This window comes from Columba livia, chromosome 6 (genome assembly GCF_036013475.1).
Source record: "Columba livia isolate bColLiv1 breed racing homer chromosome 6, bColLiv1.pat.W.v2, whole genome shotgun sequence".
Taxonomy (NCBI): Eukaryota; Metazoa; Chordata; class Aves; order Columbiformes; family Columbidae; genus Columba; species Columba livia.
Window position 1 is genome coordinate 16,132,250 of NC_088607.1, and position 14,692 is coordinate 16,146,941.

The 14,692-nt window shown below is 35.3% G+C and overlaps 1 protein-coding gene across 4 annotated transcripts in view; it reads left to right on the forward strand.

Moving 5' to 3' along the window:
* LOC102095037 (adhesion G protein-coupled receptor A3) overlaps positions 1–14,692 on the forward strand; it is a 274,552-nt gene that overhangs the window by 121,732 nt on the left and 138,128 nt on the right. For all 4 annotated transcript variants that reach the window (XM_065067261.1, XM_065067262.1, XM_065067263.1 and 1 more), the window contains one exon: positions 5,989–6,202. In XM_065067261.1, coding sequence (XP_064923333.1) covers positions 5,989–6,202 — 214 coding nt within the window. The remainder of the gene's footprint in view (positions 1–5,988; positions 6,203–14,692) is intronic.

Sequence of the window (14,692 nt, forward strand, 5' to 3'; positions counted from 1 at the left end):
AAAGCCTTCTTGTCCCAAGCCCAAAAGGCTTATCTTATTTTCATATGTTTAATACATGTTGGCATCTGTGTTTTATGGATATTATTTTAAAATTGGAGCCAGGCAAAGCTTTTATTAAAACTGAAGCTTGGCTCCAGTTCTGTATTCATTCTTGACTTCCTGAGCATATGGCACTGTCTGTGACCTTCTACACCAAACTTCTGTCATTGTCAGCAAATTTTGCAATATGGAAATTGGCACTGATGTACTGCCACCTCCCCTTCTTGGCAGAACTGGCCTTTAGAGCAATTCACATTACTCTCTTTTCTTTAGTTCCATTCAGTGAATACCAACAGATGCAATTTGCTGTGTCAGCAATTCAAAATTTTAACTGTTTTTCAATTTGTTTTTCTTCATTTTCATCTGTCCTTTTTATTGGACCAGTTCCTTTACTTTGTCTTCATTTCCAGCTTCCCCCCACTGTGCTTTCTATGCACATTTCTTTCCCACTGCGATTGTATACAAATATTAGAGCTCTAACTCACACTTTTGTCAGCAGGATGTGCCTCACTCTGTAGGCACACTCAGTTCAAATAAAAAGCCCATTGGCAATACAATAAATCAAGTGATTAACAAGAAGCAAAATGCCAACTTCTGTTGTTTTTCTGTCCCAAAAGCTTGTGGCGCACTGTAGCAAACTGTATTTTGTAGCGAGGCAGAAGTCAACAGTGTATCCTGAAACATAAGCACTGTAATACTGCACTGACGTGTGAGAAATCTGTAGAAATCTGTGTTTTTTCCTGTTTCTGACTGTGCGAAAGCTGCCAATATCAAACAAAGCCAGTTAATGAGGATCAGGTAATGTATGGCAGAAAACTGTGTCTATGGTAAACTAACGATGGAATGCTCTAGCGTGGTAACCAGGATTATGCACTTAGTAGCTATTTAGCTGTAGAGGTTTGTGCTTCCCAGGTTATAGGTTGTGCAGGAAATGAGGGTGGAGGTAGGATGTAGTTTCATTTTAGTCTGATCGTGCCTCCAGCACCTTGTGCTGGTCATGTTGGTCAATAACTAGCCAACTTTCTGTAATGTTTAGACAAATACATTGGACAAGCCAGCTTTTGTGCTTACAGATATGATTTTGATCATTCATCCAGAAATGTCCATTACTGTCCATTCATTATAACTGCATACATTTTAAATGCGATCACATTATATTTAAAATGTTACTAAAATACAGGTTAAGGATGCATTGTATGTTATGTCTTTTTCAAACATTTGTATTTCATTGTAACAGCAGTAACAGCAGTGTTTCCCTCACATTTTTCTCCTTCCCGTCTTTTAAAACACTGAACAAAAAGAAAGACCAACTTTAGAAGGAAAACTGAAGTATTCTTATAATCTTAAGAACTGAATTGTAAGGAAAAAGGCAGAAAATACTTAATACGTGTGCATGTGTGTGAGATAAATTGTTTTATAAAGATATTAAAGGCATATGCATTGGAACATTTCCTTAGAGCTCCAATGCACCTTGCTGTTTTTCTATTTTAGCTAATGGTTATTGAAATACTTTCTGTTTTCTTTTTCAACTTTATATACATTTTCCATTTTCAGGCACTGCATGCATTAAAATGTGCAAGGATACAGTTTCTGTGAGGACTCTTAAGTGATATTCTAATTCAGTGGTATTTGTGTAACCTGATTGCTTCTCTATATGTTCTCAGTATTCTAGTCTAGAGCTAATCTGAAATACAAGAGTGGATCACATAAGGAAACTGGCCTTCAGTCAACAAAACTCTTTTCTGCTGAGAAGTGAAAGATAAAGATGTAATTACTGTAATGATGGGTTAGACCTTTAGATTCATGCTGCAATCAGTGATTCCTGTGGTGCTCTGCTGCAATCATGGTTTAGTGCTGGCTAGAGAGACAAGACAGGTAAAGACTGTAAAATACTTCAGCAGCCCTTGATCTAAATGTCTATAGGAGAGTCACACATCTCATTTGCAGATGGTGGTGCTGGCTCCAAAAGTGAGGGCAGCAGAGTGGATTGTCCTGGAAGGAGAATCTTGGAAAATTTTTCATGTGTGTAAAAATTAAAAAAATCCACCTAAATTAGTCCCACCAAAATAGAAAACTGTAAATTATTTTTAATCTTATGAGGCTGTTGTATCTGCCATATGTACACACTCATATACACACATTCATATATATATGTGCATCGGAGATTATATATATTTATTGGTCTTCAGTAATCACATAATCAAAAAGAAAATTTCTCTTGAGTAGGGATATGCTTGCCAGAGCAGTCATCTTTCAAGTGCTGTCAAATCAATGCCAAAATTATTCCAAATACTTTCACAATTTCTTATGTCTTACTTCTTAGTCAAGCTTGAAAACATGTGTACAGCATTAGTAAATACTTTTAGTTTTATTCTGAATTTGAAGGGATGTTGGATTATGGATTTAAAATAAGTATTTCCAGCTGATGCTGATGGAACTATACAATCATTTTATAGCCATTCAGGATAAAAGGGTATTGGCCCTAATCCTGAAATTCTTATTGATGGAATTAATCCTTATATCTGTGAGCTGTGTCACTGAAGTCAACTGGAGTTTTTGCATGAGTAATAGTTGCAGATTATCCCCGGAAAACAACTGAAGATTAGCTCTGGTAATCTTTTTTTTTTTTTTTTGTAGACATCACATAGATTAAAAGCAGATGTTTTATAGAAGTACTTTAGTGTACCTTCCTTGCTCTGCAAATGTCAAAATCCATAGAAAATTTACTAGTTTCACTTTGAAAATTAGTTTGCATATTGTTTCTCGATTTGGTCAACCCAAATATGTGCATTGTGAAAGGATTCAGCTGGTCAGAAGGATATCCCACCCTCATGGTAAACCAAAGGTATATTTCATTCACTTTACATCTTTGTTGTCACTTATAAGGATTTGCAAAGAAAAAGAAAATGAGTAGGTTGTTGATATGACTGATGTCAATCAAAGGATCCTTTTCTCCTTTTCTGATATGGTGCAGTTAAAAAAGGTTTCTCTTCTGATCATTAATTGACAAACTCTGCACAAAACATATAATTCCGACTCCATTTCTGGGTTGGGTGATTCCCAAGGCTGAGCAACAGAAGTGATAACCAGAGAGCCTTAAAGACCAGCTATAGACGCAGAGATAAAGATGAAGTGTTACACTGCATCCGTATGCCAGACAAATTATTAATCTTGACTTAAGAAATATTGATATTCTAGTTTGCACTCTTACTACTTCATAGCCTCATGACACAATGTGTCACTCAGTGCATAAGTATCTGACGAGATACAATAGCCTTAGTTAAAAATTATTGTATTCATGAGAATATTTTTTTCTGTGAGTAGTATGTATTCCTGTTGCACTTGTGACACATGTTCAATTTTTCTGAACTCCATTGTTATAAGAATTCAGTTAATTTATGGCTAAATTCCACACCATATCTTTTCCCTGTATTCCATAATTGACTTTGCAATGCAACACAAAGTTTGCAACCTTTTGGATTAGAGAGGTTGTCTCCATCTTCTAGCAAAACCATTTAATGTAAATGACTGAGACCAAGCCTGCAGCTATTATGAGTGAAGTATTAATCTAATTTCTCTTATTTTAGTTAGAAACCAAACACTATATAGAAATACTAAGTGTGTTTCAATTTTTAATAACACATCCGTGTCCACAAATTATAGGCACAATCAAAATATTAACTATAGGATGTATCAACAAGAAAGGAGAGACATCTGAAGCCTGCCCTTTATAGTCGCAGCACACTTACAGCATCTCAGTAGACAGCAACTACCTTCTCAATCTCCTGTATGATTCTCCCGGACAGCAATGTCATGTATTCACTCATGTACAAATCCTGTGTATTATGCTGGCCAGCATTCTTACTCTATACAAAAGCAAACGTGATCCCTCACACTGTTTATTCAAAGCAGGTGAGTAATATACTATTTAACATTTAAATTCCCCAGTAGTACTGAGGGCCCAAAGCTAGGTTTATAAATGCAGCTTCTCACAATTTAAGTGTTTTGAGGACAACACCTGAATGACATAAAGAAATGCGTTAAGCTGGGATGCTGAGTAAGGAGAGGAACAAACACTACTGGTTGTCTACAAATTTTTGCAGTTCTAGAACCGGTAATTATGGCTTACAATCTGTTTAGGCATGGTTAAGTTCATCTGTATTTATTATGGTCAATGGAGAATTTTGAGGAGAAAGTTTAAGGAAGATAAAATGGTGAGCAGTGAAATGGAAACAAAAAATGTTAAAGTACTTGTCAGAAAAATAGATGTTTGAGATAGTTACTAGTGGTGCAAATGTGGAAGGGTGACCTTTCAGCTGACAACCCTGCAGGCTGGATAGATATTAATGCTGAAAGGTCTTTAAATGAAAATAGAAGAAAAATAAGGGAGAAGAAGATCTAGCTTAAAAATTCTCTTTCCTCATCAAAGTAGAAGAATTTCCAAGGTGCAAGACTTTAGGCACTGTGTCTAAGATCAGATTGCAGTAGTGAAGTTACAAAGTAACCCAGGCGCAGTCAATTGTTTAGCAATGCAGACTGAGGTAAAAAGGTTGTATTTTAGGAATTATTGTGCAAGACGTCCGTGGTAGTGTATTCATCAGTCACATATGTGACTCCTTAGTATTTTTATTACTATGAGGATTTTATGCGATGATAGCCAAGTATCAGAGGTAGTAATTTTCTTGTCCTGCCTAAGGAGACTATAGCAGAAAAAAGAAAAGCAGGTTTTCCTTTATTCCTTATTATCCTATAAAATATGATCTTATATCTTTTGATGCAGAGCCTCTATTTCAATTACCTTTCCAAAAATGCTCCTTTTCAATGTTCTGCTACCAGTTTAAAGAAATAGCATCAATCGCACAATGTATAGAAAATATTTTACAGAAATTATGTTAAGGTAGTATCAGGAACTAAAAATAAAAATGGAAGAAAACAACTACTGTCTAGAGATTCAGTCTCTACAGAGAATGTAGCCTTTAATCACTGTAAAATTTATGAAATTAGCAGACTTTCAGCATTCCCAAAAATGCCTTCCAAATGTACAACTCGCTTTATTTTTGTGTTTAGACATTTGGATATGTGATGATGCCAGTTTTTTCTTTTTTTGTGTGGTGTGCTTTTTTTTTTTTTTTTTTTTTTTTTTTTTTTTGTAAGATTCTGCTTAGAATAAGAATATGCAATATTTTTATTTTCATGGTATTTCCTGGGGAAAGGCAAGAGAGATAAAATTCATAAAATAAAGATGGTGAAATGTATTCCACTATTAAAAAGTAGAAAGAGCTATTTAGATAAATATTTAATGTGGATTAAAGATCTATAGAGTAAAGATGACCACGGAAGAAGCGAAAGGAAGTAGGGACAGGGAAATGAGAAATCAGAGGCACAGCTGGACTTCACGGGAACGTTTAACTTTTGTTATTAGCCTTATTGTTATCCAAATCACAGGCATATGAGATAGTTTAGGTTCTGTAGAGTGGGTAAATTTTGTTCTGGAGCACAGTGGTAATTTCATCCACTGAGAATGAAGTCATCTTATATATGGTAACTGTACATATAGTAATAGCTGTATTTTTTCTTTAATTGGAAGATTTTTTTTTTTCTGTAGTAAGTCATCCTGCTTTGAGTACAAGGTTGGACTGGAGCATCTCAAGAGATCTTTTCCAACCTTACTCATACTGTGAACTATTCCTTGAAATCCATTTTCTGTTGATATTCTAGTAATTCTGAAATTATCTGGACTCACACCAAAAGAGAAATTTGATTTCTAGAATTCACAACATGATCAGACATAAGTGGGTAGTTTTAGGCATCTCTTTTATATTAGTGCTTTAATGTTAAGATCTAGGAAGCTAGAATTGTATAGAGTTAGTTCAATTCACAATGTTAATAAGTGGAATTCATTGTGAGGTGTTTTTTTCCTATATTTTTTTGTTTTCTTTTTCCCTGCAGCTGGGCCCCTGGAACTTCCTCTTTTTGAGCTGATCCCATCACAAAGACAGGTGGTTTTTCACGGAGACCGCTTGCCTTTTCAGTGTACTGCAACATACGTTGACAATACCACCCAAGTACATTGGTACCATGCTGGTCGCCTCATCGAAACAGATGAAGAGAGTGGCGTATTTGTGGAGGACAGCATCATTCATGACTGCTGCTTAATTACACGGTAATGTATACTCCTTGTAATAGTCAGACTTGTAGGCAAAGCAAACAGATGCAACGCTTGCAATAAGCCTCATTAAAACACTCATCAGGAGTTGTTTATTTGAAGCATTTCAATTGCATTCTTCAATCAGAACACACGGGTATAGGTTTTTCATTGGCTATGAATGGCCAGTCATATTTCTTGTGTTTAAGTACGCAAATTTGAGCAACTATGTATTTGAAACAGATAAAACCAGAGTTTCATACACAGTAAACCATGAAAAGAAGCTGAACTTAGAATAGCTTCATTAGCATATGAGTAATTTACATCCAAACCACAACTTCCTGGCACCCTGTAGAAGACTGAATTGTGATCTACTTGTGAAGAACTATCAATATTGGAACTATCCAATAAGACTGTATCCTGTATTCATTAGTTAAGTTATCTCATACTTGTTTCTTATTGAATTTTTTCTCAGCTTCCTATGACCTTTACCACCTGTGGGCCTCTGTGTGCCTGGCTGAGAGACACAGAGATCTACAGAAACCTTTGCTGATGTGAAAAATGCAACAGGAATAAAGTAGGGCTTCTATAAAAGAAGTAACAACTAATATTTGGCAATGACCTTATCATTCCAGTTTTACTTCAATGTTCCCTTTCAAATCTTATTTAATAAATTGTTCTAAATTTATGTGTTTATTTTTTGTTTTTCATCATAGAATGTGGACTTGTCACTGAAAACTGTTGAGCTGTTGCACACATACTTTTGCCCTCTGCCAGTTTCCATCACTGATCAAAAATGAGCCTGATTCTGTGTCTGTGCTCTGACTTTCTCTTTGTAGAAGACAAAGAGAAAATAGCTATGCTAATTAGCTCTGGATCATCATTAACATCTTTTCACTCAAACGGTTTCTATTAATATAATTGACCTGAAATGCTTCTTGAACTATCAAATGAAAGTTATGAAGGGTGTCAAATTAATTCCTCTCCACTGGGGTTTTTGGGTTTGTTGATTTTAATTTCATCTACTCACTGATTTTTGACCCCTTTGGAGTCCTATAGATGTAGAGGTGTAGAGGTAGAACTGACCTATTCTCACAGCTACTGGCTTTCTTCTAATACCAATGTGTATGGCTGTAGTGGATAACGAAAAAGACTATTAGACCAATTAGTATGGTAATGCCAAGTGCATGAGCTATTATATCACTGCTGAGTCACTTAAATTAAAGCCTGTTCTTATTTCCATGATATCAAAATTAAAAGACATGCTGTTAATCACCTCATATTTTTTACCTGAATTATATCTTGCACTATATAAGCAATTGGTAGAGCATAGTTATGAGCTGAAATAAATTCTATAACGATGCTAAGATTTTCAAAATATCTGTCCTTTAAAAAACTTCATTTAGAAGTAGCTTGGTTGAATTTTACCTTACAGTGCTTAATTTTTGCCAGACTATAAAATCAAAATCATTGTCTACCATTGCAATATTTTAACAAGGATCATTGATCTGCTACCTACCTCATTTACTGTCCCATTAAATAGGTGACCTTGTTGCTCATGTTGCAGTATGGACTGGGACTGGGTATTCAGAAGGAATATTCTCTAAATATGTCATCATATTTGTTTGTCTAAGTTATTTTGTCAAAAAGACAAAATATTTTTTGAATTAAACTCACAATCTTTAAACAGATGTTTAAAAGTTTAAAAATATAACACAAATAAATGACCGATTAGATATGTTTCATTTCACAATATAGTAGGGCATCAACACCATATCTACTGTATAGCATGGTCCTTATCCAGTCAAAAATGATAATACTCAAGCAATCATGCCTTGGCTTTGATCAAGGGACTGACTAAAATTAACTTACTGAAGGCATAAGAGACCTATGCTTTTGAAACTAGGTTCTAAAACTCATACTGTTTTGAAGTCAAGTTTTTCAAAAATATAAATTATATAGATGTATTGTCCCTTCATGTTGAGAAATGAGAAAACATTGGTCAGGTTATGACTGCAAAAACTCTTCTTCAGCATTTCTTAATTTTAATCCCATCAGCCTGACCATGAGTAATATAACTCCATTTATATAATTATTGTTACATATGTTAATATAATATGTAATAGCATGCTTATTATATATTTCAATAGTATATGTCGACATGCTGGTTACTTGCTATTACACACTAATTCGTGAAAGCTCTTAAGGGTAAATCACAGTTGTAAAAGGCACTGTGAAACATCAGACTGTGCCTCCATGAGGTTATTGTATGTTAAGTACAAGATTTAGAGTAAGAAGAAAAGTGTTTTAAAATCATTTCTTACACTGTCATGTTTTGCCTTTCTGTATCTACTCTTTACAACAAACGTCCACTCTCTGAGGCTTTCTGTGACTGCACTAAAGGACAGGCTTTGGCTTGCGCTGCTTAGCAATTTGAAGATTTCCGAAGCTACTTTTGAACAAAAAGGTGAAGCTCTGTTCCAGGAATTGCTTGCTCAAACTTTTTTAGATGGTTATTTTATTGGGTAGTTCCAGATATTTTTGGCCGTAGATTTACAACACAAATATCATACCAAAACCTTCTGTTTTATTAACTGCCACTGTAGAAGGATAAAATATCCAAATGTGTATTTTTTATCTCCTATGATAAAGCAGAATAAACTAAAATAAATGTTTTTGTTACAGTAATTAGACTAAAGTTTTAAACTGTATTCCGGCCTGTGACATTTTTGTTGGCAAAGACTATTCCTTCATAGGACATCTTGAGAAGGTGTTTTCAATTCTGCTGCTAGCTCACATTTACCATTTCTTGCCAATGATAATAATACTTGATTTTTCTTCTGTTGAATTTTCTGTCATTATGCCTATGTGTAAATGTCATAGTCACACAAGAAAAAGTAAATGTGATGTGGAACTAATTTCCTATCATCTGCAAATGGATCTAGCTGAAATTACGACTCCTTTTTCCATGAAGACAGCTTAATTTCTTAAACCTGGAATATTAGATTATCAGTTTGATCACAATAAGGAGAAATGAGACAATCCATATCCCTGAAGCCACATAGAAGGCAGATTCTCTGCAGGGCAGCATCTTTCAGAGCTTCTCCACTGTTCCACAGAATCACAGAATGTTAGGGATTGGAAGGGACCTCAAAAGATCATCTAGTCCAATCCCCATGCTGCAGCAGGAACACCCAGATGAGGTTACACAGGAATGTGTCCAGGTGGGTTTTGAATGTCTCCAGAGAAGGAGACTCCACAACCTCCCTGGGCAGCCTGTTCCAGTGTCTGTCACCCTCACTGTGAATGAATTTCTTCTCAAATTTAAATGGAACCTCCTGTGTTCCAGTTTGCACCCATTGCCCCTTGTCTTACCATTGGTTGTCACCAAAATTGGTTGTTCCCTTTCAGTGTTTCGAGAGACTAGCAGGACAGTTATTAGAATATTAAGCTAAAAAACGATAATATTTTAGTTTTATGAACAAAGCAACTCCATAGTAGTAGAGAGACTTTAATTTTCAGGAAGTTTCTTATTTACCACATAGACTATAATGACAATTTTAAAGTCTTTTAAATACTATTTTGTAAATACTTGTGTAGAGTGTTTAGTGCTTAGGTCTCTGACAGCTGTAATGGCTGCCCTGGGACCATTACAGTTCACAAGTGCTCTTTCTGAAAACATTAAACTGTGCAGAAATGTAAGAACCCCTAAAAACCAGTTTTACGACCGGAGAAGTAACATGCCCTTAACTCAGCATAGGATAGTAAGTGTTTGTATCAGATACGTTTTTTAGATGTGATTTACGTTATGTTATGTAGACAGATTTGCCACTGGAAATACAGACTATTAGGTCTCAACTGTCATCCTCCACAAATCTCTTAAATTCTGTCCTAAGCATTTTGGTCTTGTAATTACGGCTACCAAATGCAGCCCTTAAATAAATAAAAACTTAACAATCTGGGACTTTTTAAAGCATCTAATGCTTTCTTCCATTTTGACAGCAGTCAATGCCAATGTGAGATGGTCAAAAGTAAATATTGAAAGAAATAGTAATGTTTGAGATAAGACAATTATGGAACTACAGGTGATCCTTTAGGTCTGACAAGGATGGGGTAATAGTAAGAAAACTTATTTTAAAATTTATACATAAAATGTGTATATTCATTTCCAAAAGCTGCTTTTAGAGGTACAAGATTATGTGAAAGCTTCCATCTGTAAAAGAAATATATTAAGGAAGAGTTTCAAATCATGATCCACTTGTACTGTAATAGTGAAGAAACTGCGAGAAAAATAAAAAGGAGTGCAACCTTGTGGATTAAAAATTACTATCATAATTTTTGTGATAGGAAGGCAGTTTTGAATCTAATAACTTCTAAGTGCTTGAAATTATCAGTGCAGCTATTAGTAAAGAATTTGGAACTTGCTCGAGACAGTGTCACTAAAAGAATAAGTATAGTTTAAGAGAAGAGTATTGAGATAAATGAATACGAGTGCAAACCAATTCTAGGAGTAGACAAGTGGTATCATGACAAGTTTGAGATCCAGGCCAGGATACCATATAAGAAAGAACAAAACCTCCAGAAATTCTGGGAGAAAGGCAGAAATTCTATGCCTATTTTTTCTGGAAAGAATCCAAATGATCCCTGAACTCTCTTAACCATTTGTTGAAAGAATACATCTGGAAAAGATATGAGGCAAGTGGTAGTTTTTTGGACCACTATCAGGTGAATAACAGTCTGAAAATGATGTATCACTGATGAGCATACACTGATGAGGATACACCATTGGAAGTTGAGATATATGCCAAATCATGGCAAAATTTTGGAGATTAACCATGCACAAGATATTAAAAAAAAAAAAAAAAAAAAAGCTAAGCTAGAACAGGTGCTTTTTGTTCTGCTGTCATGAGCATTTGGAGATGAGCAGCTGAGGTTCATACTGAGAAGCCCAGGGAAATCAGCAGAAATTGTTTAGTACTGTTATTTTGTTGGTTCACCTAATTGACTCTGTTTGACCCTTACTTGTCGAACAGTAAAGAAATGAAGCAAAATAACCGTTTAAATTGTAAATCAATGTTTCTGTATTCCTTTGAGATTATTTTAAACCTCATAGCCAATGGTCTACAGCTTCAGGCACTACAGACAGTAACAAAGTAGTAACAGATGCACCTTTCCCAGCAACATTCTATTATATCAGACTGGAAGATAATATTTGAAATTATTGTAGAATATTATGAAATGTGCAGGCTAAGCATTTGATTATCTGATATTAAGACAATCTTCATGTGAATTAATTTGGAAGATTAATTAATCTTAGGCTCTTTCTCTAAAAATCTTTCAATTATCTGAATAAAACCCAATGGTCATTTTACTGATAGTCAAGGGAATAATTTAAAATATAACCTGTTAAAAAAGTATATCAATACTTTGAAAAGCAAAAGCAGCAACCTTGATACCCTCTTTCATTAAAGGAATGCAAATTTATATAAGAATTGTACTGTGCCATAAAAACTGTAGGCTTAATTTGAATAATTACTTGCTGAAACATGATCGAGAAATAGATAATTTGCACAGAAAATATATGTGGTTATTTTGGCTGATAGAATAAAAAAAGCTCTAGAAAACTAGTAAATCAGAGCTGTAAAAAAAATTGATGGAGTCCTTTTTGATACTGGGACCAGATTAACAAGATGCCTTGCTCTAAATTTTGACCTCTCACTTCCATTTCTGCTTACTTCCTGCAGCCGTGTATGGGTCCATCCAGCCACACCCCTGAAATTGAGTGTTAAGTTCAGTATTAGGAACAAAAGTTCGCACTTTCTCAAGGGGGAATCAGCAGAGTTTGACTCTGACTTTTTAGGGCCAGGATGATTTGAATGTGGCCCTTCAAACAGCTGCAGCTACACAGCTGAGGAGATGCTACACTGCAGCAGCAGTTTGGAGTGAACATCCCAGGACCGGCTCTTTTTAAATTACTTTTGCTGTCAACACCAAGCAGTAGTTTGCAACCCTGTGCGTCATCTGTGATTAGCAGAGCAATTCTGACTTATGTCCAGACTGATGTACTCCTCCTACATAGTCCATCACCTTAGATACTGGTAAAGCAAACCATTTATTTAAAGCAAAACACATTAGAAATAGTAAAACAAATAGCTGAATTACTTTTTACTTTTCATGCTTTTTAATCTATTCAATGTTGAGAACATGTTGTAGGACATATTCCTTATGAAATTGTGGAAATCTTTTTTACTCTAGTAGCATGCTGGAATTCCATGAAAATAGGCCCCAGCCCCTCCCCTTCTTTCACCCTACAGGATAAAAGAGCCTTATTTTTAATTGTTTATGGTATTTTGCTTGGATGACTCCTGGCCATCACAAAATAAAGTTGACACTGTTGGAGATACACCGTATACTAAAGGAAGAACAGAGATTGTTTCTGAGGTTCTTATGTAGGAATTTGCTAGGTTTTGCCTCTTTTTTACATCTTCCCAAATTTCTTGCAGGTCAGCAAATAAAACAGGTCATCATTCTAGCCCTAATATACAATTACTCTATCCCATAAAGTATTCATTAAATAATCAATTTCTGCATTTATAACATCACCACTGACTAGAGAGAGTGGGAATTTCTGTCAAAGTAGTGTGCATTTGACAAATTATTTGAAATTGTAAAATTCATGTAGTATTGTTTTAGCTTGTTTTCTTTTGTTCATTGTTTGGGGGCTTTGTGTTTTTTTTTGTTTAATTGGTTTTGGTTTTTCCTGGTCCCAGTGGCATATAATCAAATAATAATTGTCATACTTTGTTAACACTTCTGAATCATCTGGGAAATATTTTACTTTAAAAGATTTTTGTGCAATTTTGACTGTTGAACTGATTGTCATAGTGTTATTTTTGCCTAAGAACCTCTGATAGTGTACAGATCACAAGATGTATGCTAATGAAATGAAGCTTCCTCTGGATATAACATTGCAGCATACAGACCACTTAAGGACAGTTGAAAGGCATACAGCAGGTGTAGCACCGTTTCCCCAGAAGACTGCAGTTGGATACATTCTGCAGTCAAGCAGTTTGCCGGTAGAATAAAATTAATAGCAATACACAAATTGGAGCATCCATAAACCTTTCACCAACTGACAAAGCAGCTCAGTGATAGACAACTGATTAATAAAGTGCTTTAAATAAGCCATGGCCTGGGGGTTCTCCCTTCAGATAGCTTTATAGCACTGTGCCATCACAGACCTACCAACTGTCCAGGTTTCTCCAGTAAAAGGGAGCTTTGAGTGCTCTAGGGCTGTTGATACCTTTTTTTTCCCCCTCCCCACTTTACATTCTCAGCTGGACTGGCATGTATTGACTGTAGGATGGTGGCAATATGAACATAAATGTGAACATCTTTATGCACACTCTTTGATGCAGTGCAGTGGCGGGTAGTCTGTCTCTGCCTGACAAGCTCAATGAGAAACAGACCATACAAGAAAATGAAACTCTTGTGGTGTGTTGTAGAGCTATTTAGATTTCTGACTCTGATTTCTGACTTCAGTTTCTGAAGACTGTTTGGTTTAGTCACTCTTATTAGTATTTGTTTTCTTAATTTCAAGAAACAAATTGATGGTATGTAAAGGTAGGTCACAGGTTCTTTGACATACAGCTATAGAAAACCCATCTAATTGGGCTAATGTTTACATAACAAGTGGATAGGCTGTGACAACGTTTTTGAACATTTGCATTTCAGTCAAAGTAATTTGAGCAATACAAACAAAAATAAAGCAAGGTGGTTTACTAATTGACATACAGGTCTTTTCTCCTATTTTGTAAGTAAGTTTTTGTTTGTTTGTTTGTTTGTTTTGGGGGGTGTGTTTTATTGTTGTTGTTTTTTCTTCCTGTCAATACATTGTCATTAAAATTAGGTGCTTTCCATTGGCACCTCTAAAGACAAATCGAACTGTTGTCATTGTCCTACCATAGTGATGTGAACAAATTAACTCATAGATAAATTAGAGTAAAAGTATGTTATAGTACATTACATTTCTTGAGTAGCTGTGGGATGGCATTAAATGGTAAGTTATGCACTTTTTTTTCCAATCAGAAGAAACAGAAAATCATGAGTACTGAATTTCCTGTGTGTGTGACAAATTGATTACACCAGATATTATTTGCTGCACATCTACCATAAAATGAGTACTAACTTTAATCTTTAATCTTCCTTTTCTTTTGCTGTTGCCTGGACAGAATCTTTCTTTAAAGGCCATCAGCCTTCTAAAGCTGTTTCTTTCATGGGTAAATAAGTAATTTTGTCAGAGAGATCAGATTAGCAATTTAAGTTCAGTTAAAGTGCCTAAATTTACACATTCTCTCTTCATTTTCCATGTTTTAACCTTAGATCCCCTGTGAATGTCTGCAGTCTAAGCATCAGTGTACTCTAGAGACCAACGCTCATTTTAAAAATTCTGTGTTAGTATTAATAATTTAAGGTGGCATGGGTTGGAGCCAGGTGATGCAGGCCTTC